This window comes from Hemitrygon akajei, chromosome 20, assembly GCF_048418815.1.
Source record: "Hemitrygon akajei chromosome 20, sHemAka1.3, whole genome shotgun sequence".
Classification (NCBI taxonomy): domain Eukaryota; kingdom Metazoa; phylum Chordata; class Chondrichthyes; order Myliobatiformes; family Dasyatidae; genus Hemitrygon; species Hemitrygon akajei.
In genome coordinates this window covers 11699742-11727442 of record NC_133143.1, presented here as the reverse complement: position 1 = coordinate 11727442, position 27701 = coordinate 11699742, and the positions used below count along the sequence as shown (strand labels likewise).

At 41.4% G+C, this 27701-nt stretch overlaps 1 protein-coding gene across 2 annotated transcripts in view; it reads right to left on the bottom strand.

The window, feature by feature from the left end:
• Positions 1–27701, bottom strand: part of LOC140742217 (solute carrier family 22 member 23-like) — a 106755-nt gene that overhangs the window by 49861 nt on the left and 29193 nt on the right. For both annotated transcript variants that reach the window (XM_073073045.1, XM_073073046.1), the window contains exons 4-6: positions 1536–1704; positions 482–609; positions 280–382 (exon numbers count right to left, since the gene is read on the bottom strand). In XM_073073045.1, the coding sequence (XP_072929146.1) occupies positions 280–382; positions 482–609; positions 1536–1704 (400 nt within the window). The remainder of the gene's footprint in view (positions 1–279; positions 383–481; positions 610–1535; positions 1705–27701) is intronic.

Sequence of the window (27701 nt, the reverse complement as noted above, 5' to 3'; positions counted from 1 at the left end):
CAAGACAATTTACAATGACCACTTAATCTTTGGAACGTACAAGGCAACTGAAGCACCCAGAGTAAATGCACGTGCTCACGGGAAGGATGTACTATCTTCTTACAGGTGGCAGAATTGAACGTCGAATTCTGGCGCCGTGCTGTTAATAATAGCATTGCGCTAACCAGCATCGTGCTCCCATGCCTCTACAATGCTGTAACTGTGAAGGTCTTCATTGGATCTGTGCATACGTCTATATGACAATATATAACAATAGTCTCAACTCAGAAGTGTACTTACGAAGTCACACAAAGCACTAAAATATGTTTCCACAGGATCCGTGTAGATTTCAGCTTGATTATGAATATTTTTTGGGGTTTTAGCTTTGGCTCTTTATCAAGCTCTAAAAGAAAGAAAAGGTGTTATGATTACTTCACTCTGAGATTGGTCAGAGAGGTGGCAGGAATGAGAACTCATGCACCACCAGTTCCATCCAGATTACCTGACAAAAATTCTTTCACATCATCCTCCAGTTCTAGTCGGTGCTTGTGTGCAAATTCCAGTAATAAATCTTTAGCAGCTTGTAACTGGTGAGTGGCGAGCAGCCACCTGAGAGACTCTGGGAAAACACTGCAAATTATCAAGCTGATTAGCAGAGCAAATACAGCAATAGAAATCATAAATTCCTAGGTGCAAAGTCCAAAGGCAGGGTTTATTACAATAGCACAGCAGCTTTGCGAACAGAAATTGAAGACACTTGGCCTCGTTTTATTTTAGAAACAAATGTTCAGTTTACAACCCCACGCAAACAACAGGCTTATGGCAGAATCCAGCTACACTCGGTGGCCACTATATTAGGTACACCTGCTTATTAATGCAAATATCTAATCAGCCGGCAGCAGCTCAATGCGTTAAAACATACTGACTGGTGATGTCAGATCGGGTGCTTTGAGCAACTCAAACTGCTGATCTACTGGGAATGTCATGCACAACCGTCTCTAGAATTTACAGAGAATGGTGTGAAAAACAAAAAAAAATCCAGTGATTTAAAATTGACTTAATGAGAGAGGTCAAAAGGAGAATGGTCAGACTGGTTCAAGCTGACAGGAAGGTATCAGCAACTCAAATAACCATGCGTTTCAACAGGAGTGTGCAGTGAATGCATGGCATGTTGAACTTGAAGTGGATGGGCTACAGAAGAAGACCTCAGTAGCCAGAAGTTACCTGAGGCAACACAGAGTGGATTGGCCCTTGGAGTTCTGTGAATTACAGAATAGCCCCGGATCAGGTGACAGATGGTGGACAGGCAAATATTAAGATGTCTGGCACACTTTTCAGATGCAAACTGCAACAAGCGGGTAGCTCTTTGCAGAACCAGTGAACACTCTTTCAGCTAAATCTGCCCCAGTATTTAAGGTGTAATTAGATCAGTGACGGTAGAAGCCGCAAATGCGTACAGCACCTGGTAGGTGTTAACTCAGCCAACGATCCTTACAATGGCATCAGAACTAAATCACACAAAATAACCACTTTTTCGCATTTGTGAAAATACTTACCACCAGTAAGGAATCATGAAGGTAAATGGACAGATGATGATAACTTGCAATATTTGCCAGTTGCGGCATAGGGCAGCGAGACCTGGTGTGAGCAGCTGACCTCCTATTGCTATGAAGCTTGCCACCATGGTTATCATGAAGCGCTGGTTAGGTTGCGAAATCTCAATGCCTGTCATTAAAGAAAGGAAACTAAGATTACTTGTACCAGCTTACATCTGTACAATCCACAGAATCATCAGCATTGACTTTTCCAACTTCCGGAAATTTCTCCCCCTTCCCTCCTCTCTTTTTCCATTTCCCATTCTGGTTATCCTTGCCACCGTTCTCATCTGCCCACCACCTCCCTTTGGGGCCACTCTTCTTCTGTTCCTTTCTTCCTTGATCGACTGTTCTCTCTTTCCTCCAGCAATTTTTTGTGTTGTTCTGCATTAAATCACTTTGCAGCTTTATTTTAATTTTATTGGTTTTCCAGATTTAGTGACTCTGTACAGTTGCAATTAGGGAAATTAATTTATCCCTACTTCAGGGCTGAAAAGAGAGTGGACACGAGAAACACAACACACATGAACACTGGAGGAACTGAACAGGTTAAACAGTGTTTACGGAGGGGAAATAACAGTTGGTGCTTTGGGCCAAGGCCCTTCATCAGGACAGGACTGGAGAGGAAGGCGGCAGAAACCGGAATGGGGGGGTGGGCAATGAGAACAAGCTGGCAGGTAAAAAGGGAGTTTAGCAGCATAAAAAGTTGAAGGAAGTGTTGGAGAAAGAGCTCACAAGTGATAGGTGGATCCAGGTCAGGAGGGGCAATGGGCAGAAGAGGGAGGGAAGAGAGTGGAAATGTTAAAAAGCTGGGAGGTAGTAAAAGTGGAAATGACAAAGGATGGGAGAAGATTAAATCTAATAATAAATGTTAGTGTGAATATGAAATGAAGGCAAGGTGGGGAAGTGAGCTGGTGGGACGAATGTGTGAGTAACAAGGTGGCTGAGAGGGTGGAGGGAGATAGGGTGAAGAGATCCAATTGGATAAGGAGGAAAAAGTGGAGAAAGGACAGAGATGGCTTACCAAATTCAGACAAATTGTTATTTGTGACATTAGATTGGAGACTACGAGATGGTGTTACTCTACCCACAATACATACTGGCACAAACTTTCTTTTGTCATGATGCAGTGAAGCATGTTGACTGGAGTTGTAAATCTAGATTTCCATCATAAACTAAATTTAGTGATTTGACATTGTAACGTACCGTAGACTGAATTTGTTTCCAACTGTTTTAATTCTTTGTAGTGGGTTCAACTAAATGACAATTAAATATTAATCTCCTTGCCATACAAGGATGTTTGAGTTTTGAAGCCTTGTAAACACTTTCTGACCCTTTGGGCTCATATAAATGTCCATCTCCCCATCAGGAGAAATGGAAACTTATGGTGGGGTCAAAAGGTCTAAGAGTAAAGGTGCTCCTTTCAATCTACTGTGTGAACAAGCTGGGCAGTGTGCACCTTTGAGATTGGTGATTGTGCTTTCATGGAAATGTCCTTCCCATTTAGAGTGCAGGGGAAAACAGAGGAATAGCAAAGGAGATGGCAAGAGAGTAGAATATTAGTGATGATCACAAACTCCATGGAAATGGTCACAATGGATTCCAAAGACATACAATTCTAACACTAGCATCAGCTCACTCTACGTTGACCTTTCTATGTCTCTGCAAGACACTGAGTTCGGCTTACCCATTGGCCACATTGCCATATTGACAAGGTGCTTGGAGGGAGGTTCCCTTCTACAGTGGGCAACACCTCATCCACTTCTTTGGAAAGGGTGAAACCTCGTCTTTTCCAGAATAGCTAAACTTCTGGTTGAGCAGACAGCAGCCTCCTCTTCAGGAAGGGGTCTCGTCTCTGTTCAATAGTGAGTCGGGATAGATGAACTACACTATGTTAACATGTGACTACAACAGGACTCTGCACAAAAGGATGACCAAGCCCGTTTAGTACTAACATTCACAGTCATGTAAAAATTTAAGCCCTTCAACCCTGTCTCTGCAGCCTGTGTACTAAAGTATTGCCATCATCTAAATTCCATTAGTCTTAAGCGGCTGACCAGAGTTGAGTGACCAGGAGTGAATTACTTCCATGGATCACTAGTCTCCAATAACAAATCTTGTTTTCTAATCAAATTCAGTTCTTCTGATTAACCTTTTCCAATTTCTCATGACAGCCTGCCATACGTCTGATTGGTCATGAGTAACTCTGTGCTTTAATACACCCTCTCGGGATCAGAACTCGAGAGGCCAATACAGGGCTTCCAAGGGGAATGCGAATGCTTAGACAAGTTCTCCCCACAAATTGGAGCAGAATTAGGCCATTTGGTCCATCAAGTCTGCTCTGCTATTTCATCATGGTTAATCTATTTTTCCTCTCAAACCCAATTCCTGTCTTCCCTCTTATATCCCTTCATGCCTTGACTAATCAAGAATGTATCAACCTCTGCCTTAAATATACCCAATGACTTGGCCTCCACAGCCACTTGTGGCAACAAATTCCACAGATTCACCATCTCTGGCTTAGATCTTTGGACTGTGGGAGGAAACCTATGGGGTGTACGTACACTCTCTGTACAGACAGTGGCAGGAACAGTATGTTCAGTTATTTATAAAACTCGATATGGTTCCTACTTGGTAGAAAAAGTAGCTTTGGTGAGAGAACACAAATATTGTATTTATAAACCAACTAACAATGGGCCTGAGATATCACACTGCCAGGCAACAAGCAACCCTCCCCCCCCCCCCCCCCCCCCCCCCCAGCACCAGGAATCCCCACATTGTACCTTTAATCTCAGCACAAGATCCCAGGCTCAGTCCTGCTCCCGGCCCAATGGCCTCATCCACAAAACTGGTCCACCCTTCATGCAAAGTTAGTCTGTGAGGCAATGGATGTCAAAGAGGGAACTAGAAGCCCTATGTGTTTTATAGGGCTCCAGGTTTGCTGTATCAACATGGGAACACAAGGAGACCACTCTGCCCCTTTAGCACTGGATTTCATTTCCTCGACTTTGGTCCATACACAGCTTTACATTAGCAATCTCAAAGATTAACACGAGGAAGTCTGCAGGTGCTGGAAATCCAAAGGAACACACACACACACACAAAATGCTGGAGGAACTCAGCAGGTCAGGCAGAATCTATGGAAAAGAGTAAACAGTCGAGATTTTGGACTGAGAAGGAATGGGGAAGATGCCAGGATATAAAGGTTGGTATGGGGGGGTGGGGGGGAGGAGGGAGGAGAGAGGCAAGCTGAAAGGCGACAGGTGAAGCCAAGTGGGTGGGAAAGGTCAAAGGCTGGAGAAGAAAGGAAAGGAAGGGGTGACCCAGTGGGAAGTAATAGGCAAGTCAGAGTGGGGAACAGAGAAGTGGGGGGGGGGGGGGGTGAGAGAAGAAATTTGTTTAACAGAAGGAGAAACTGATATTCATGCCATCAGGTTGAAGGGTATCCAGACATAACACAAGGTGTTGCTCCACCAAGGGTGGCCTTATCTTGGCACGGACCGACATGTTGGAATGGAAATGGGAATGGGAACTGGAACTAAGATGTTTGGCCACTGGGAATTCCCGCTGGGGGCGGATGGTGCGGAGGTGCTGGACAAAGTGGTTCCCCAGTTTTTGACGGGTCTCACCAATCTAACAATCTTACTTCAAAATGAGCACTACTAATAAATGTGAGAATCAAATGATATTGTTCAGGATCAGGTGCCCGTCAGACACTGACAATGTGCCAACATGGAGGATGACTCATCACTAGTCCTGCCTGATATCACAGTCATGGTGCTATACCAGAGGACACAACTCACGATACCAGACTGGAAAGCCTCCCCAGGCTTTCATACAGTCTCTTCACTGGATGACATTTGTCAGCGAGCATTCCATACAACCATCTGATTTTATTCAAAACTGGTTCCAATTACAAACAAACTCAGAATACAGAAGTGCCTTTTTAAGCAGGTCCCTTTATTCTTTTGATCCAACGATACTCAATGTGGTGGTGGATAAAATGTGCTCAATTCACCTAAACCTAAATGAGGAGAGTCCATTTTCTACAGTAGTAAACAGGAATCCTTTCTATTCCAAAGATCATTGGTCAGGAAACTGTGTGTGTGTGTGGGGGGCGCGGGGCCTCTGCAGATCGCGGCCCTCCGTCAGAATTAAGAGGGAGACAGCTGGTTTAGAGAGGAGAGGAGGGAGGATTGACAGAGACCAGAATGTGACAAGCGGACTGAGGAGCAGTGAAGAATAGTGGGCAGATGGAGATGAATGGGGGGGTGGGAAGAGGAGAGGTGGGTTGGAAAACAGAGGCAGTCAGGAAGCAAAAGCACATTTAGCCGAATCACATACAGAGATACAGTCACGAAGGTTTACCAAGTAACTGACTTATCAATCCATCAGGAGGGATGGTACAACTCTGACTTATCCACCATCAGTAGAGCTTAGGTTTAAAGTTGATCAGACCTACAGCCCAACATCACAAATATCACCACCACGTGTCCTCAACCTCTCAGGTGAATAGTCAAAACCCAGACAATCAGAAGCAACAGAACCAGCTCTGAGATTGTTGATTCACAGATGTCGCACTGAATCACTTCTAGAGCCACAAGCTGATCACAAAGGAGCCTTGCACCACTGACCTTGAGTGCTGTCTGCATGGAGTTTGCAAACTTCCCCTGACCGCATGCCATCTTCCTCCCACATCCTGAAGATGCAAGGGCTGCAGGATTCATTGGGCTCTATACTCTCCTGAATGTGTACTGAAGTAAAATCTTGAGAGGAGCTGACGGAATATGGGGAAATTAAAATGGGATTAAGACCATAAGATATAGGAGAAGTAGGCCATTCGGCCCATCAAGTCCACTCTGCCATTCAATCATGGGCTGATCCAATTCTTCCAGTCATCCCCACTCTCCTGCCTTCTCTCCATACCCTTTCATGCCCTGGCTAATCAAGAACCCATCTATCTCTGCCTTAAATACACCCAATGACTTGGCCTCCACAGCCACTTGTGGCAACAAATTCCACAGATTTGCCACCTTCTGACTAAAGTAATTTCTCCACATCTCTGTTCTAAATGGATGTCCTTCAATCCTAAAGTCATGCCCTCTTGTCCTAGAATCCCCTACCATGGGAAATAACTTTGCCATATCTAATCTGTTCAGGCCTTTTAACATTCGGAATGTTTCTATGAGATCCCCCCTCATTCTCCTGAACTCCAGGGAATACAGCCCAAGAGCTGTCAGATGTTCCTCATACAGTAACCCTTTCATTTCTGGAATCATTCTCGTGAATCTTTTCTGAACCCTCTCCAATGTCAGTGTATCCTTTCTAAAATAAGGAGCCCAAATCTGCAGACAATACTCCAAGCGTGGTCTCACAAGTGCCTTATAGAGCCTCAAAATCACATCCCTGCCCTTACATTCTATACCTCTAGAAATGAATGCCAATATTGCATTCACCTTCTTCACCACCGACTCAACCTGGAAGTTAACCTTTAGGGTGCCCTGCACAAGGACTCCCAAGTCCCTTTGCATCTCTGCATTTTGAATTCTCTCCCATCTAAATAACAGTCTGCCTGTTTATTTCTTCCACCAAAGTGCATGACCATACACTTTACAATATTGTATTTCATTTGCCACTTCTTTGCCCATTTCCCTAAACTATCCAAGTCTCTGTGCAGGCCCTGTTTCCTCAATACTACCCACTCCTCCGCCTATCCTTGTATCATCTATTAATCCAATAGTCCAAATCACTGACATACATCATAAAAAGCAGCGGTCCCAACACTGACCCCTGTGAAACCAGCCAGAATAGGATCCCTTTATTCCCACTGTTTTCTGCTGATCAGCCAATGTTCCACCCATGCTAGTAACTCCCTCGTAATTCCACGGGCGCTCATCTTGCTAAGCAGCCTCATGTGTGGCACCTTGTCAAAGGCCTTCTGAAAATCCAAGTACACCACATCCACTGCATCCCTGTTTGTAATTTCCTCAAGAAATTGCAGTTGGTTTGTCAGGCAGAATTTTCCTTTCAGGAAACCATGCTGGCTTTGGCCTATCTTATCATGTGCCTCCGGGTACTCTGTAATCTCATCCCTAACAGTCGATTCCAACAACTTCCCAACCACTGATGTCAGGCTAACAGGTCTATAGTTTCCTTTTTGCTGCCTCCCACCCTTCTTAAATAGCGGAGTAACATTTGCAATTTTCCAGTCATCCAGTACAATGCTCCTTTGCTCCTCAAAGTTTCCTCAACTTCTCCTTATTGATCCAGGCAGCATCCTGAACCTCTCCTGCACCCTCTACAAGGTCTTCACACCCATCCTGTAATGGGATGACATGTACTAGGTTGACCTGTTACTGATTTTCCTCCCTGGGCAAAATCTCTGGTGATCAACTATCTGAACCTCTTATCATCTTGTACACCTCTGTCAAGACAACTATCTGAACCTCTTATCATCTTGTACACCTCTCTCATCCTCATTTATGTTGAAAAAAATGCCATAGTTTGCTCAACCTATATTCATAGACATGCCCTCCAGTCCAGGGAGTTTCCAGATAAATCTCCCCTGCATCTTCTGTAAAAATGCACATCCTTTCTATAATAAAGCACCCAAAACTCTATCTGTGGGATTGTAGTTGTCCTTGAGCCTGGTGGGGTATGTGTTCAAGTTCTTTTATTTTACTGGGAGAGTACAGAAGCGTGCATGTCTGGGGTGAGGGTGGTCATTGAGTATACTGTATGTTTCGATGTACATGCAATAATAAATCTGAATCTGCAGGTCAGGCTGCTCTCCATGCAGAGAACAAAGAGTTAAGGTCCTGGACTGAGACTCTTCATCGGGACTCATCCCAATTCTGGAAGAACATTTTTGGCCTCAATCATTGATTCTTTATTCCTCTCCGTAGATGCTGCCTGACCTGCTCAGTTCTTACAGCATTTTCTGTGTGTTAATATGGATTTCCAGCATCTGCTGAATCTATTGTGTTTATCGTTCTGATCTCTGCTGCCATTCTACCGTATCCTCACCCACCCCGAACCCCTTCAGTCTTGATCTATGACATTGAGGAGCTGAGGGCAGGTCACCAGTAGAGGTGATCTTGGAGAAGCACACTGATTGCAGCTTCACCATCATCTTTAAGGGCAGGAAGAAGAAACTGGACCTGACAGCCAACAGTGCCAAGGAGGCACAGCACTGGATTGATGGTGTTATCAAACTCGAGAACAGAAACTTCAGCAAGAAACGGAGAGGGCAGCTGGACCAGCATCCTTTGGTCAGTGTGTAAGAGATGTGCCAGGAAGCGTGGGTGTGATTTCTCCCTCATCCTTGTGTACGTGATGCAATAGGCTGCAGTCAAGGGAAAACCTTGACTGACAAATCTGTTGGAATTCTTTGAAGAAATAACAAGCAGGACAGACAAAGGAGAATTGGTTGGTGTTGTGAACTTGGATTTTCTGAAGACCTTTGATAAGGTGCTACACGAGGCTGTTTAACAAGCTATGAGCCCATGGTGTTATGGGAAACATTGTAACAGGGATAAAGCAGTGGCTAACTGGCAGGATGCAAAGTATGGGAATGAAGGGAGCCTGTTCCAGTTAGCTGCCATAGACAGATGTTCACAGGTGTTTGTTGGGACTGATTCTTTCACATGCTCTGTCAGTAATTTGTATGATGGAATTAATGGCCTTGTTGCAAAGTTTGCAGATGATACAAAGACAACTGGAGTGGCAGGTAGTTTTGAGGAAATAGGGAGGCTACAGAAGGACAGACAGATTCAGAGAATGGGCGAAGAAGTGGCAGTTGGAATACAGAGTTGGGAAGTGTATGGTCATGCACTTTGGTAGAAGAAATGAAAAGGTTGACTATTTTTTTCATGGAGAGAAATTACAAAATTCAGAGGCACAAAGGGATTTCAGGAAATCATGCTGCTTTTGGCTTATCTTGTCATGTGCCTCCAGGTACTCCGTAATCTGATCCCCAACAATCCCTAACCTCATATGTGCAGCACCTTGTCAAAGGCCTTCTGAAAATCCTAGTACACCACATCCACTCCATCTCCATTGTCTACCCTGCTTGTAATTTCTCCACAAAATTGCAGTAGGTTAGTCAGGCAGGATTTTCATTTCAGGAAACCATGCTGGCTTTGGCCCATCTTGTAATATGCCTCCAGGTACTCCATAATCTCATCCCTAACAATCAATTCCAACAACTTCCCAACCACTGATGTCAGACTAACCGGTCTATAGTTTCCTTTCTGCTGCTTCCCACCCTTCTTAAATAGCAGAGTAACAATTGCAATTTTCCAGTTATCTGGTACAATGCCAGAATCTATCGATTCTTGAAAGATCTTTGTTAATGCCTCTGCAATCTCTCCAGCTGCTTCCTTCAGAACTCAAGGGTGTATTCCATCAGGTCCAGGAGATTTATCCACCCTCAGACCATTAAACTTCTTGAGCACCTTCTCAGCTGTAATTTTCACTGCACAAACTTCATTTTCCTGACACTCTTGAATGTCCCGTATACTGCAGACATCTCCCACTGTGAAGACTGATGCAAAATACGCATTCAGTCCCTCTGCCATCTCTGCATCTCTCATTACAATATCTCTAGCATCATTTTGTATTGGTCCTATATCTACCCTCGACTCTCTTTTACCCTTTATACACTTAAAAAAAGCTTTTAGTATCTTCTTTGATATTAATCGCCAGCTTCCTTTCATAATTCATCTTCTCCTTCCTAATGACCTTCTTAGTTTCCTTCTGCGAGTTTTTAAAAAGCTTCCCAATCCTCTATCTTCCCACTAGCTCTGGCCTCCTTGTATACCCTCTCTTTTGATTTTACTTTGGCTCTAACTTCACTTGTCAGCCACGGTAGTGCCCTTCTTCCATCTGAAAATTTCTTATTGGAATACGTGTCTTGCACCGCCTTCATTTTTAGTATAAAACAAAATGTATGTTTGATGGTTGGCACAGACTTGGTGGGCTGAAGGGCCTGTTCAACCACCTCAACGGCCACAGCAGGGACAGATCTGTCCTCTCCACAAACTGAGTAAACAAACGATCTGTAAATAGATCAATGGAATCCTTACAACTTCTCTGTTAATGGAATCAAAGCGTTTACTAAATATATCCACTTTGAAAGTTAGTTTACACGTTTCCTGTTCTCTGGGAGGAACAGAAAGGGTCCATTCAGCCACTGAGCGTTCATTCCCATTCAGTGAGATCCTGGTGGTTCTGACCTAGATCCATTTCATTTCTTTTCCACTATCCTTTACTAGCTTTCATTGTCAAAAAGGTCCGATGTAAAATTAACAACCAATGCCACATCCTTCAAAACAGTGGAAGAGTTCTGAAGTTTACACTGAGCCAGAGCTCACAGGAAAATGCATACTCCTGCTTAGATACTTCCCAAGTAGCCAACATGAGGTAGATGAACGGAAAGTGACCAGGTACCGATAACAGCAAAATATTTTTAAATTAAATGCTTGTAATCTTGCAAGTTTCAGGGGACACAACTGGTGAAATGGAACACGGTATACAGTACTGCAACTGAGAGTTAATGCTTCACCACTCTAGACACCTGGGTTCGATCTTGACATCAGTGCTATCCACCTGCAGTCTGCACGTTCTCCCTGTGACCGCATGGGTTTTCTCCAGGCACTCTGGATTGCTCCCACATCTCTAAAGACCTGGCCATTGTAAACTGTCCCTATTCTATAGGTGAGTGGCAAACTGTGGGTCACTAGATTATAGGGAGAATTAGTGGAGGAGAGGGATAGTTCTGCATGTCAGCATAAAAGGTATGACCTGGCTCTCACAAGGAGATATGATACTCAAGTCCTATCATTACTTTGATCAATCTGCACTCATTTCCAGAACTAAGTGCACTTGGCAAAGAGCCCATAACAAACAAGGCTGTAAAAGGGAGATTCAGCAAGCTGTCAGCCGTATATAAATAGATATGATGGGCTTTTAATCGACTGTCTGCTCGGAGAATTTGGATGAAAGGAAGCAATCATTGACCAGCCATCACAGTGCAGTTAAACAACATCACCCTTTTGTTAACATTGCCAGACACCACATGCTGAATCAGGATGAGGACGAACTAGCCTGTTAGCCTGAGGAACACACACACTACAGCATAATTAGTTCTGACTGAGAAAACTAGGTGATTCGTTGAATAAGCACCTCCCAAACAATAACAAATTCAATTTTACATTTAACTTAAAGAGAAAAGACTGTCCTGGTCTAGGGAAGGGGTTTCCATACTTGACAATTATCTGTGTCCCCACAATATTTCAATGTGTGGAAAAGAAACTTGGTATTTGCCAGAATCCTAACTGTAGATGCAACAAATGACTAATGTTAGTAATTAAAGACCAGCGTCCCAAATGAGTTCAGAAACATACTTATTTGTGCAAAATGCAGACAAATGTAATTAGAAAAGCACTAGGGTTGGGTTAGGTCAGTAAATTAAAAACTTTTTTCAGGGGTTAATCCATTCCAACAAACACTTAAATGCTGCCAATAAATTTCTCAAAATAAAATGTGGACTCCAAACTGGCATCACCACCCTCAATCCATTTATTCCTGGTATCCTCTATATTACTTTGAAACAGTCATCACATAATATTTTAACATAAAAGCAAATTCAAAACACTGAATCTTAGTCTGCAGTTGGTACCCTTCCTTGTTACAAAGCTATAACATTTCAGTCCTCATCTTTTTATCCTTACACTCCGGATAAAGTGAGGTTTGAAGCAACTAGATTTGAAAATGGAAGGAGTGATATGGGGTGTGGGGTGGAGATTAAAAACGCTTCCAGTACAGAAGTGTCCGTCTCTCTTTGAAATGAGTGCACAGACATTGAAGCTGACTGTTGAAGCATTCTGGATACTAAATTATCTGAGTCGTCGTGTATTTACTTGTTATAGACTTAGAAAGGAACCAGACAACAGGTGTAACCCTTCTGTGCAGTCACAGCTTTAAGTGATCTAAACCAGATCAGGGCTTCAGGGTTAAAGATTCTTGGGCAGTACATGTTTCCTGTCCTCCACGCCTGCCAGTCAAAGCCGCTGAAACCTCCAGGAGCTGAAAGCACCGATGATTTTCCAGTAGGTGGAGGGGTGGTTCATCTCCATTACATGAAATCACCAATATTTCCTCCTCCCACTCAAAACCCAGACACGTTCTTGTGCATACTCAGTACAGGCAGGACAGGGCTTGGGAAAAGATGGAACGTTTCTCCTCCATTTCCTCTCCACTATTCCCTCCACCAGCTGAATACAACAAGCAGACAGCTGCCTAGAGCCTTCTGACTGGTGAGGAAACAAGGTCACAATATTTCCGTTACCAAAGGGCTCTACAGTCCTTCCCTCTCAAACTGTAATTGCTTCTTACACATTCCAACATTCTGTCCTCCACCAGACACCCCCCTTGCCAATTTCTTCTGGTTTAACTCTCTAATACCAGTTTTCACTTTGTTTTTGAGTGCAGATCCCCTTGTCCAATCTTTTCCCTTTTATAACATGTAGCTACGGAGAAATACAACAGAAATAGTCCATTCACCAGGATCAGAGTCCATCAAACCTTTGCCCAAGGGGGCTATTGGTTCCATGACGTTAACTACAGCCACAAAGAGTCTGGAGCAACTGACACCAGAGTTACTTGGTGCAAAGACCAAGTAACTCTGGCGTCAGCAAGTAGAAACTATATTTTTCCATTAGCAGAGGGGTCAAATACCGGATAGCAAGGAGTTAAGGTAAATTTGTAGATTAATAGAATGTAAATGAGGTGTATTTTTCCATCCCTATGACAGTGCACTGGAACTTGTGCCTGAAATGGTGGCTCTTAACAAGCACCTCAGTGCACCGTCGAAGGCCACGAGCAGCAGGGCAGTGTGGGGACGTGATTGGGTGGAGTAGTTCTCCTCTCAATGGCAATCACAATGGACTGAGTGAGCTCCTATGCTGTAAATCACGCTCTGCTTGGACAATCTCAGGAAAGCAGGTGAACAAACACAGATCAGACAAAGGGGAGAGGCCAGAGAAACACGATCAGCTGGAAGAGATTTAAGAGCTTGTGCAGAAATCTGTGTAGAGAGTGGTTACGGTTGGTGGTCAGACAAATGGTCAATTATCAAGGCAAGGAGAATGAAAGAAAGAAATCCTGGACCATCAAGAAGAGGATGACTTACTTGCTGATGTAGGGTGAATACCAACATTCAGGTAGGTCAACTTTATAATTTAATATTTCCCCCAAAGATCTTCAGATTTTCTTTTCAATGGTATAAGGTTTTTCTGGATCAGTTCAGCAGTTTGGTCAGCAGAGATGAGTTGGACCGAATGTTTCCTGGACTCAAGGGCCAGAGTTATAGGGTAGAGGATGGTCAGTATGATTTGTAGGAGACTGAGGGGTGACCATAGAGATTTATAAAAGCACAAGGATCAAGGACAGAATGAATGATCACAATCTTTCCCCCCAGAAAAAGGGATCCAAAGACTAGAGGGTGCACATTTTAAAGAAACCAGAGGGCCAAATTCTTCATGCAAAGGGTGGGGCATTTACCAAATCAAGTGGTTGAGGCAGGTAAATACCAACATTTCAAAGACAGTTGGATAGGAAAGGTTAGTGGGATATGGGCCAAAAAGGAGGCAAATGTGATCAGCTCATGACATCTTGGTCAGCATGGACTAACTGGGCCGAATGGCCTGCTCCTGTTCTGCATTACCCTATGGCTATTACTTGTGTTCTGGCTGTGAAATTCAGCCCCTTGCTGACCAACAGACTGTGAGCGGTGAGAATACCAGCAGAAAGCAGGGAACAGCGACAACAAAACTGCACTGACAGCACCGTCACCACAACTGTTTTCCGTTTCACATGCGGACATTTCCCAGCGTGACAATCCAGCTTCTTTCCATTGAGTCACCGCACAAGGGTTGGAAAGCAAATCCCCAAGGTAGTCTCACCCTGTGCACACCTGAGCCATGCTAAATTATAAACCAACAAGGTGGGGATTTAACTGCAATTAAACTCTTCCTAAAGCTACTTATAGACAGGGTCTAGACATTCTTCTGCACCCCTTAATCTTTCAAAACACTGATGCCACACAGGGATCTGTACCCGATATCTACACAGCATCCCAATGCAAATCCTATTCTGCACAACCTTGGACAAGTAATGGTAGCACTGGGAGAAATTCAGGGAGACCCATAAACATCTGCTCGAAGGAGGAGTGAAGTAAGGAGTGGAGAATAAGAAACGTGTGTCTGTACCTGCATTACTGCTCAAAAGCTCCTGATTGCAAGATGAAATTCAGCAGCCTGATCCCTTATGCAAACCAGACTCTCATTTACAAACACCATCCACACTCCCCACTGCCTTGAGAAAGCAGCCAAAGTATTTAAGCAAACCTTTCCTCTCCCACGGGGCAGAAGATACAATAGCTTGAGAACACAAACCAGGCTCAAAGACAGCAACACACACGAAAAGCTGGAGTAACTCAGCAGGCCAGGCAGCATCTATGGAAAAAGAGTACAGTCAATGCTTCAGGGACGAGACCTCTCATCAGAACTGGAGAGAAGTCAGAGTTAGAAAGTGGGGATAGTGGAGGGAGAAACACGATGTGATAGGTGGAACCAGGAGGAGGTGGGGTGAAGTAAAGAGTTGGGAAGTTCATTGGTGAAAGAGAAACAGGGCTGGAAAATGGGGAATCTGATAGAAGACAGAAGGCCATGTGTTGAAAGAAAAGGAGGGAGGCGATGGGCAAGCAAGCAGATAAGGTGAGAGAGGGAAAAGTGGATCGGGAATGGTGAAGGAGAGGCTGGTGGGGGCAGTGTTACCAGAAGTTCGAGAAACCGATGTTCATGCCATCAGGTAGGAAGCTATCCAACGACACAAACCAGAGAAAATCTGCAGATGCTGGAAATCTAAGCATCACAAACTCAAAATGCTGGAGAAACCCAGCAGGCCAGGCAGCATCTATGGAAAAAAGCAGAGTCAACGTTTCAGGCTGTCCATAGGTGCTGCCTGGTCTTCTGAGTTCCTCCAGCATTTTGTATGTGTTGCTGGAATACAAGGTGTTGTTCCTCCAACCTGAAGGTGGCCACATCGTGACAGTACAGGAGGCCATGGATAGACACATCGGAATGGGAATGGGAAGTGGAATTAAAAAGGGTAGCTTATCTTGCTGTTATCAGGCTCTTGACCAGCGCTCATACACTCAGCGATGAACACTTGATCTCCCAATCGACTTCATCAGCACTTAGTCTACCAGCACTCCAATTTCTCCACAACTGTTCTGTTTCCTGTTCTCGTTTTGCTATCGCAATACAATGATCTATCTGGATGGCATGCCAAAAGCTTTATGATATCTCAGAGCACATGACAATGGTAAACTAATTACTAATCAAGGACAGTCACATTGTACATACTAATACAGAAAACCAGCTATTTCAAAAGCAGACTAAAGCCACTGGTGTTTGGAAATCTTGTTATTTTAGGCAAAGGTGCAGTAACCAAGAAAATCTTAATCTTTGATAATCACACCAAGATCAAGGAGAGTGTTGATGGATGTCAGTACTGGCAGGGCACAGACTGTGTTCTTCAGAAGCCAGGTGAGAACGAGTGGGAATAGTGCAAAGATTTGGGGATAGAGAGTGATGAGACAGCCAGGGAGGGGAGATGGGGGACTTGAGTGTGATTATGTTATGTGAGATCAGAAAAGCAGCAGGAAAACACCCCTTCGATCAACAGATGTCCCACAATCTGTGGGAACCTCCCACTGAATAAGCAGTTTAGGTTACTCTGTAAAGGCCCTGATCACGACTCTTCAGATTATGAACTCATATCTGCAGTAAACTTTCTTACCAGTCTGACAGCACTAAAACAATGTTCACATAAACTCCATGGAGATTCAAAATGTTCCCTTCACTGACGACACTCAGTGCCATTCACTACTTTCTTTTCCAATCTTTTTATTATTATTATTAATATCAACATAATAAGATTAATACATAGATAATAGGATTACAAACATACAAATTTAAACTGAACATGAAAGGATACATAAGCAATAGTTACAATATAAATGAATCTTCCCAAATCATGAACGATACAAGTAACATATAAACAAAGCAAAACTAGGTATATCATAATATATATATAAAAAAAAACAAAAAAGAGAAAAAGAAAAAAAATTATGCTAGAAAAACTAATCTAACAACCTAATAACTAATAAAGAGAAAAAAAAAGAAAAAAGGAAAAAAAAAGATGAAAAAAAAATGGGCTGTTTATAATATCTAACAAAAATACAAAATCATCAGTGTTGTCAACTCCGATCCTCTCAACATATGTAAAATCAAAACTGGAAAAACAAATAGGCTTGGAACAGGGTCACATTACATCATATGAAAATATTGAATAAATGGTCTCCATAGCTTTTCAAATTTAATAGAAGGGTCAAATACAACACTTCTAATTTTCTCTAAATTTAGACATAACATAGTTTGAGAAAACCAATGAAATACGGTAGGAGGATTAATTTCTTTCCAATTCAACAAAATAGATCTTCTAGCCATTAATGTAAGAAATGCAATCATTCGACAAGCAGAAGAAGATAAATGGATTGAGTCCATCATTGGTAAACCAAAAATTGCAGTAATAGGATGAGGTTGTAAATCAATGTTCAATACCGTGGAAATAATATCAAAAATGTCTTCCAATATTTTTTCAAAAGCGGACAAGACCAAAACATATGAGTTAAAGACGCTATCTCAGAATGACATCTGTCACAAATAGGATTTATATAGGAATAAAATCGAGCCAATTTATCCTTGGACATATGAGCCCTATGCACAACTTTAAACTGTATTAATGAATGTTTAGCACATATAGATGATAAATTGACTAATTGAAGAATTTTATCCCAATTCTCAATAGGGATAGTAAGGTTAAGTTCTCTTTCCCAATCATTTTTAATCTTATAGAAGGGCTCTAAACGTATCTTCATAATTATATTGTAGAGTTTTGATATTACCCCTTTCTGAGAAGGATTTAGTTCTAGCAAATTCTCCAAAATACCTGAAGACACAAGATTTGGAAAGGTAGGAAGTACAGTATTTAAGAAATTCCTAATCTGTAAATATCTAAAAAAAATGAAATCTAGGCAAATTATATTTATTAGATAATTGTTCAAAAAACATAAAACAATTATCCAAAAATAAATCAGAAAATTGTAGTAATCCTTTAGTCTTCCAAGCTGAATAAGCTTGGTCTATAATAGGATAAAAAAAGAAATTGGATACAATAGGAATATTTAAAACAAACTGATTTAGCCCAAAAAATTTCTGAAATTGAAACCATATACGGTACATAAAGTATGTTTAACTATCGGATTGTCAATTCATTTCTGCAATTTAGAAAGAGCAAAGGGAAGAGAAGACCCTAAAATAGAACCCAATGAAAATCCTTGTACAGATTTAATTTCCAGGTTCACCCAATGAGGGCTAAAAGATAAATCCAAATCCTTTAACCAACATATCAAATATCGGATATTAACTGCCCAATATTAAAATCTAAAATTAGGCAATGCCAATCCACCTTCCTTCCTTGCCTTCTGTAAATATTTTTTACCTAATCTAGGATTTTTATTCTGCCATATATATGAGGAAATTTTTGAATCAACATTAGCAAAAAAAGATTTCAGAATAAAAATTGGTACCGCTTGAAATATATATAAAAACTTGGGTAAAATAATCATCTTAATAGCATTAATCTGACTTATCAGAGATAAAGATAATGGTGACCATTTAGTGAACAAACATTTAATCTGATCAATTAAGGGTAAAAAATTAACCTTAAATAACTCCTTATAATTTTTTGTGATTTTAATCCCTAAGTATATAAAAGAGTCATTAACTAATTTAAAAGGTAAATTTCCATAAATTGGAACCTGTCTATTTAAAGGAAACAATTCACTCTTATTAAGATTTAATTTATACCCGGAAAAATTACTAAATTGAGCCAACAATGATATAACTGCAGAAATGGATTTCTCAGGATCAGAAATAAATAATAATAAATCATCTGCATATAATGATAACTTATGTATATCCATCCCACGATTAATGCCAAAAATGTTCGGTGATTCTCTAATAGCAATTGCCAAGGGTTCTAAAGCAATATCAAATAATAATGGACTAAGAGGACAGCCTTGTCTAGTACCCCGAAATAAACGAAAAAAAGGGAGATCTTTGATTGTTAGTAAGCACCGAGGCTACTGGAGTATGATATATCAGTTTAATCCAGGAAATGAATGTCGGACTAAAATTTAACTTCTCAAGCACAGTAAATAAGTATGGCCATTCAACTCTATCAAATGCTTTCTCCGCATCTAATGAAATGACACATTCTGAAGTGCTATGTGAAGGAGTATAAACAATATTCAATAATCTCCTAACATTGAAAAAATAGCGATTTTTAATAAAACCAGTTTGATCTTCCGAGATAATTTGAGGTAATACCTTCTCCAGCCTGGATGCCAGTAACTTGGAAAAGATCTTGGAATCTACATTCAATAAGGATATTGATCTATAGGATGCACAGTCAGTAGGGTCTTTATCTTTCTTCAATATTAAAGAAATGAAAGCTCTATAAAAAGATTGTGGCAGATTACCCAATCTAATTGCTTCTTCAAAAACCCTGCATAACCAAGGAGAAAGAGTAGAGGAAAAACACTTTAAAAATTCTACTGTATACCCATCTGGACCTGGTGCTTTCCCAGAATTCATAGAGGAAATAACCCCTTTAATTTCTGCATCCGTAATAGGAATTTCTAATATTGAAAGATCATCCGATGATAATTTTGGAAAATTCAATTTCCCAAGAAAATCATACATGATATTATAATCATGAGGGAATTCAGAATGATACAGGGAGGTATAAAAATCTTGAAAAGATTTGTTTATCTCATCATGGTTAACTGTCAATTCACCATTCTGCTGACGAATCTTAATAATTTGGCGTTTATCCAAAGCATTCTTCAATTGATTAGCTAACAGTTTACCTGATTTATCACTATGTATATAAAAATCAGATCTGGTTTTCATTAATTGATTTTCAATCGAAGATGTAAGTAATAAACTATGTTCCATTTGAAGTTCAACCCTTTGTTTGTAAAGCTCCTTACTAGGAGCAGTCTAATATTCCTTGTCAATCTCTTTAATTTTATCAACCAATAAAAGAGTTTCCTTCTTAATGCATTTTCTCAAACCAACGGAATAGGAGATAATCTGTCCACGTATATATGCTTTAAAAGTGTCCCAAAGTGTTTTGCAAGAAATATCATCCGTGGAATTAGTTGAAAAGAAGAAATTGATCTGTTCCTTCATAAATTTAATGAAATCCGGATCTTGCAGTAAGGTAGAATCAAATCGCCATTGTCTAGCACTAGAAGCTGTATCCGTAAATTTAATAGAAAGTTTTAATGGAGCATGGTCAGAAATGGCTATAATATCATAATTACAACCAATTACCGATGGAATAAAACAAGAGTCAATAAAAAAATAATCAATTCTCGAGTAAGAATGATAAACATGTGAGAAAAATGTAAACTCTTTGTCCTTAGAATGCTGAAATCTCCAAATATCAAAAAATCCATTATCAGTCAAAAAAGAATTAATATAAGAGGCCGACTTATTAGGTAAAGTCTGAGTAGATATAGATCTGTCCAACAAAGGATATAAACAACAATTAAAGTCACCACCCATTATTAACCTATATTCATTTAGATTAGGTAGAGAAGTAAATAAGGACTTAAAAAAATCAGGATAATCCACATTTGGAGCATAAACATTAACCATAGCAACCTTTTTGTTAAAAAGTAACCCAGTAATTAACAGAAATCTACCATTCGGATCCGAAATAATATCGTGTTGGACAAATGCAATAGAGGAGTCAATAAAAATTGAAACTCCCTTTACTTTAGCATTCAAATTCGAATGGTACTGTTGATCCCTCCAAAACCTAAAAAAGCGATTATTGTCCTCTTTCCTCACATGAGTTTCTTGTGCAAAAATAATATGTGCATTCAGTCTTTGGAATACTTTGAAAATCTTTTTCCGTTTAATCGGATGGTTTAAGCCATTAGTATTCCAAGAGACAAAATTAATGGTCTGAGCCATATTTCTGAAATCAACCCTTTGGTATATAAAGGGTTAACCAAATTATGAACTCATGCACCCGGAAGAGGAACAAAAATAAGGGGCAGACCCGGAAATGATGACATTGCGGACATTTTAGTAGTTTAAAATCAGCCCAAATGAAAAAACTTTTTTAAAAAAAACTGATAAAAAGAACAATAGATTTAGAAAAAAAAACCCACCCCCCCCACCCAAGAAGAGAAAGCTCCTCCCAAGCCTGGAGAAGGCTGGGAAGAAAAAGGAATGAAACTAAATCTACCCCCATATCAGCAGAAGGCAACTCCGTATATAAAGGAAAGGAAAAAAAGATCCACCCAAACTCCAAACAAAAATGATCACTATACTAAAACTTCTTAATATAATTGCTAGTCAAAAAAAACCAAAAAGAATATAATCACTAGTAACTTATAAATCAGGTTAAAACCCAAACAAACCAAAAAAATTTAAACTGCGATAAGAAATGCATTATAGGAAGAAGACGAGAGAAAAAAAATGGCGAAATTTTAAAAAAAGCCAAAAATATTTTAAAGAAACCGCCATCTTAGTAAAAAAAATTCACCTTCGAAGGATTAATAATAATGACCAAAGATAAAGTACAGTGGTTAAAGTAAATAAAATAAAAAGATTAGTACGTCGAAAAAAAACTTTAATTAGAATATAAAATATAGAGTAAACCTACACCAATAGCCAGAAACAAAATCTGGTTTTGGAAACAAAAACTGTTTTGTAACGATCAAAATCACTCATTTATTAAAAACGAGAGTCAAGCAGTAGAATAATGCTCATCCAGAAAGCTTCGAGCTTCAGATGTGGGGAGAAAAACACGCCGTGGTACATTCGGAGGCGAGATTCTGAGCTTCGCAAGGTATAAAAGCGCAGGTTTTAGATTTTTCTCATAACATTCGGACATCAGAGGTTTAAAAAGAAGCCTTGCCTTCATTACTTCTGGGCTAAAATCCTCCACTAATCGAAAGTCGAATTCTTGGAATTTGACCATCCCTAAGCGCCGAGCCACTCAAATAAGTTGCTCTTTGACATGCACATAATGAAATCAGACAATTACAACCGGTGGTTTAGATGAAGAACTTGATGATCGACGTATAATTCTATGATCAAGTAACAGAGGACTGTCTGGGAATACAGAAGGGAACGCATCCTTTAAAAGTTGAGCAAAATACTTCGAGGGGTCCCCTTGTTCGATACCTTCCGGGAGACCAAGTATGCGTAAGTTCTGTCTTCTGGACCGATTTTCAAAGTCGACACTCTTGGCTTTAAGTGTTTCCACCTGTTTAATCGTCAAAGATAATTTCCGCTCCAGTTTTTCGATTATCAAGTCTCGCTTCCGAGCGTCCTCTTGCAAAGTTGCGATTAGGGCTTGCTGCTGGTTAACTACTGAATCAGTCTTATCCATATAATCCTGAAAAGCCTTTATATCTTGTTTGAAAATTTGTCGTTGTTCTTCAAATTTTTCATTTAAAAGCTCCAATAACATTTCATAAGTCAATTCAGTGCGCTTAGGATCGGTCTTTTTCTTCTTCCCGTTCCCGTTAGAATCTTTCCCAGGGTCTCGCCCTTTAGATCTCAAAGCCATTTCTGTACTCATTTCTTCAAAATTCACAATAGACTCTTAAAGGTAAGTCCAAAAAAGTAGCAAGAATCTTTTGGTGTAGGTAAAAGTAAGTTAAATAAGGGTGATCATAGGTTAAAAAAGGTAAAGGTTATGGAGCGAATCTGAAACAGTGCTCACTCCATGAGCATCTCCTGCTGACCTCCAGTGCCATTCACTACTGATGCCTCATCTTCATCCGTCTCCTCCATTCCCCCCCACCCCCACAGGCCAACAATACAATTTCTGCAGAAAATACAATGCTTAACCGGTTGACTATTAGATCTGTTCAGTAACATCACAGTTACCTGCAGTGCAGAATGGGGCCCATGACCAGAGGGCACTACAGTAGTACAGCTGGTAGAACTGGCACCTCACAGCATCAGGGAGGAGGTCCAACCCTGACCATGGTGCTTACATTTTCTGCCAGCAACTGAGTGGGTTTCCTCAGGTGCTCCAGCTTCCTCGCACACTCCAAAGATGTAGCCTGCTAGATTAATTGGCCACTATAATTTGCCCCTCGTATGTAGGTGGGTTGCAGGATCTCTGAGGGAGGAGGGAAGAAAACAGCCGATAGGGGTGTGGAGAGGATTGCTTATTTATCAATGGCACGAGATGATCAGTGCATACTCTGAACCCAAAGGCCCCATTTCTTTGCTTCCAACTCTGAGCTGCCACAACTAACTTTGTATCCCTTCTGAATCAAGTGACTGCAGCAACCATTCTCATTTTGGGTCAAACTTAGACCCATGTTGTGTTTCTATTAGATCAAAGCCAGGACCACAGCACCACTACTCCTCTTTCAATGTCCTGCAGAGGCCTCCTGGTCAGCTACAGTGAACCCTAAACACTGCAAACTACGGGCCAGCTTTGTTTGTCTGAGATAACCTCTACACTCAACATGATCGCAAGCATCGATTTCTCGAACTTCCAGTAATTGCCCTCCCCCTTCACCATCACCATTCCCATTTCCCTCTCTTACCTTATCTCCTCACCTGCCCATCACCTCCCTCTGGTGCCCCTCCTCCTTCCCTTTCTTCCACTGTCTTCGGTCCTCTCCTATCAGGTTCCCCCTTTTCCAGCCCTTTATCTCTTTTACCTATCAGCTTCCCAGCTCTTTACTTCACCATTCCCCACTACCCCACACCAGTTTCACTCACCCACTACCTTGTATTTCCTTCTTCCCTACCCCCTCCTCCTCAATCTGACTTTATATCTTTTTGCCGGTCCTGATGAAGGGTCTCGGCCCAAAACATCAACCTTTTACTCTTTTCCATGCATGCTGCCTGGCCCACTGAGTTCCTCCAGCACTTCGTGTGTGTTGCTTGGATTTCCAGCACCTGCAGATTTTATTTATAACAGCAAGCAACTGGTCATAGCTGCTCCAACACAGCATAAAACAGGTTTATTATCTGCGACAAAGCTGAAGGAAATCAGGTGAATTCTTTGGAGGCCAAGCATTTCCTAGAGTTTATAAGTTGTACAACAGAGTCATCAGCCTTGAGACGCAAGGTTCTGCAGAGCTATAATCATTTCCTCGCGCCAAATTCCAGGGGCTCTCTTTGGAGCCGTCGGTCCACAATGGTGGAAGTTTGAAGCAATATCATCTTTTCCTAATGTTTTTCTTCCCTAGATGGAGACATGGCCCCAACAGCTCACAGACTCCAGCCAGTTGGCCAATAATTCCCTCAGTTGCCCCCGACTCCTGTTTGTGTAGCTAGTCACAGTCTTTTCAAGATCGACACCAACCCTGCAGAAAAGGCACCTGATTCAACTTGCAGGTCACGGATACAGTCGATTCCAGTTAATTGGGACACAGAGAGACCAGTACCTTTTGGCTCAATTAAGCAGTTGTTAAAAAGACAAACTACCATTTAACTGAATAACAGATTATGTATTTAAATGAAATGCAGAACAATTTAGAACACTACCAATATTACTACATTACTATAAAACTGTACTAACTTGTAATGGCTACTGACAGAGGAATTAATCGAGTGTGCCTTGCGTGTTCCTTTGACTGTAAATGAATAAAATCAGCACACACACCTAGTGCAGATAGTGGACTGCCTTCTTTGCCTTCCTGCATGATATAATTTCGTAATCCAACAATAAATTTCCTGGCATCTGTGAAGTCACTAACTCAGGTTCAATTGAGTCATCCTCACTTCTCACTTTCCTCATCTTTGTCTTCCCCACCTTAATGTTTTGGTACAATGCTTTCAACGATTGTATCCTCCAAATCAGCAGTTTCATTGTGACACTCAAGATGATTGTTGATACCTTCAAATTCTGTATAGTTCCTAACTTGAAGTAGTTGTTGTTGTTGAGTATTGTAAACCGTTTTGGGCCTCTTAACTAAGAAAAGATGTACTGGCATTGGACGAGGTCCAGAAGAGGTTCATAAGAATGATTCCAGGGATGATGTACAAGGAGACGAGGAGCATTTCATGTCTCTGGGCCTGTTAGAAGGCTGAGGTTTTGCCGGGGGGGGGGGGGGAAAGAGGGGGAGGGAGGGTGTGGAAATCTCATTGAAACCTATTGAATATTGTAAGACTTAGATAGAGTGGATGTAGTAAGAATGCCTCCTATAGTTGGGGACATAGTCTTGAACAAGAGGGCACAACCTAAGAATAGAAGGATGTCCAGTTAGAACAGATGAGAAGAAATCTCTTTACCCAGAGGGTAGTGAATGTGGAATTTACAGCCTCAGACAGCCATAAAGACCAAGTCATTGAGTATATTTAAAGCGGAGGTTGCTTGGTTCTTGGTTAGTCAAGGCATCAAAGAGGAGCGAAGGCAGGAGAATGGTACCAGCGGAATAATAAATCAGCCATGATGGAATGGCAAGCAAACTCTTTGGGCCGAGAGGCCCAATTCTGCTATTATGTCTTATGGCATTATAGTGAAATTGTTTCATTTCCAATCCTGGCCGTTTCTGGCATCTCCAAGCCTGAAGGCTTGAAACTGCAGTGAGCAAAACAGTTCTGAGATGTCTTGCTGCTTATTTCTCACCAAGTATCACCAACAAACTGTTTTGTCTGTAAAAGGTTTCATTTCCAACTCATTTCCTTGGCTGTTGAAGTCAGATTTTTTTCCATTGCTTCGAGAATGTGGCTCACCAACATTCTGCAATACAACACCTTTAAATTCTGTTATGATTTCCACATCCATTGGCTGCAACAAGGATGTGGCACTGGCAGGAAAGATTCCAGCTGGATCTTCCTCCGGCATTCTCTATTTGGGTAGTTGTACAAATGTCAATGAACAGAAGAATTTTGCTTGATTTTCACTGTAGCTCTATATTCCAACTCATCATGTTAAAAATTTCCAAAGTCATTCACACGTTCGTATTAGCATAGTACTTGATTGGTAAACTATCCATTCTTAACTCACTAAAAGCATCAAGGTTTAATGCTTTTTCCAATAACCAACAATTTCTTATATCAGTTCCTGACATATTTGAACAAAACACAGTTATGTGATCCATTGCATAACAATGGACAAGACATTGCATAAGACAAGATTTTTGCATAGTCGGGGAATGAAGGGTAATGGGGAAAAGGCAGGTAGGTGGAGATGAGTCCAAGGCAGATCAGCCATGATCTTACTAAATGGCGGAGCAGGCTCAACAGGCCAGATGGCCGACTGCTGCTCCTATTTCTTATGTTCATATGAGTTGAGACCCTCCACAGGACCTTTTCAGCCCCACAGATGCTGCTTGACCAACAATTCCAGCAGATTATTTATTATTCAGATACATCTCACTACTTCCATGAGTTCCTTTGGAGTTTCTGACCCTGATTTCATAATGAACCGTAACTTTTGGCACGTATCGGAAGGAATGAAGCTCAGTGGGTTCTCCATCATTCCACACCATGGGCTTAGCACGTCCTGCTGGACCATTCCACACTCCACCCACAGAATATTGCATCTGGTGCACACCGTTCAGCCAAGAGACAGAGGGGTGTGCTCACACCCGTCCTAGCACCAATTTCCGAATTGAAAGCTTAACCCACTTTACTTTGTTTTTCAAGTCCCCCTCAAAATGCACTCAACACTCTTAGTATCTTAATTTTTGAGTCTATGTCCATCTGTGTATGAACTACCTCGTGTCCTAATCTTCAACACCTATTTCTTATTTTTCCCTGCACACCTTGTGGTAGCCTAGTGCAGAAATTGCATGGGCCAGAGCAGAGATATTTAAAACATCCTTAGCCATGAGTGAAGTCCCAGAGGATAGCAGGATACCCAATGTTATTCCATCGTTTAAGAATAAATGGGCAATTTATAGGTCAGTGTGCCCAATGTCAGTAGTGGACAAGATATTCTAACAGACCAGATATACGGGCATTTGGATGGACAGGAATAAGCAACATGGCTTCTTGCGTGGTAGATGGTATCTAACCAATCATAGTTTCTTGAGGAGGTTACCAGGAAAGATGATGAAATAAAAGGAGAAAGACATTGTCTACATGGACTTTGGCAGGGCCTTTGACAAGGTCTCACATGGGAGGTTGGTCAAGGTTGTCACTTGGATTTGACTTGACTTCTCAGGAGAAGCAAGAGGGTTGCCTCGCTGAATGGAAGCCTGTGACTAATGGTGTGTCGTAGTGATCAGTGCTGGGTCTGTTGTTGTTTGTCATCTATATCAATGATCTGGATGATAATATGGTTAACCGAATCACCAAGATTAGAATCACAGTGGAGAGCCAGGAAAGCTATCAAAACTTGCAATTGGATCTGGACCAAATGGAAAAATGGCTGAAAAATGGCCATTGGATGGAATTTAATACAGACACGTGTAAGGTGTTGCATTTTTGGAGAACAAACCAGGGTAGGATTCACACAATGAATGGTCAGACACAGAAGAGTGCAATGGCACAGAGGAATCTGGGAATACAGGTCCATAATCCTTGGAAAGTTGGATCACAGGTAGATAGGATCATAAAGAAAGCTTTTGGCATATTGGTCTTCATAAATGAAAGTATTGAGTACAGGAACTGGGATAAAAAAACAGAAAAACAGAAAACCTACAGCAAAATACAGGCCCTTCGGCCCACAATGCTGTGCTGAACATGCACTTACTTTAGAAATTACCAAGGGTCACCTATAGCCCATATTTTTGTAAGCTCCATGTACTTATCCAGGAGATTCTTAAAAGACCCTATTGTATCTGTCTCCACCACCGTCACCGGCAGCCCATTCCACACACTCACCACTCTGTGGAAAAAAAATTAACCCTTCTTCTGAGCACCTTAAAACTGTGCCCTCTTGTGTTAGCCATTTCAGCCCTGGGGAAAAAACCTTTGACTATCCACACAA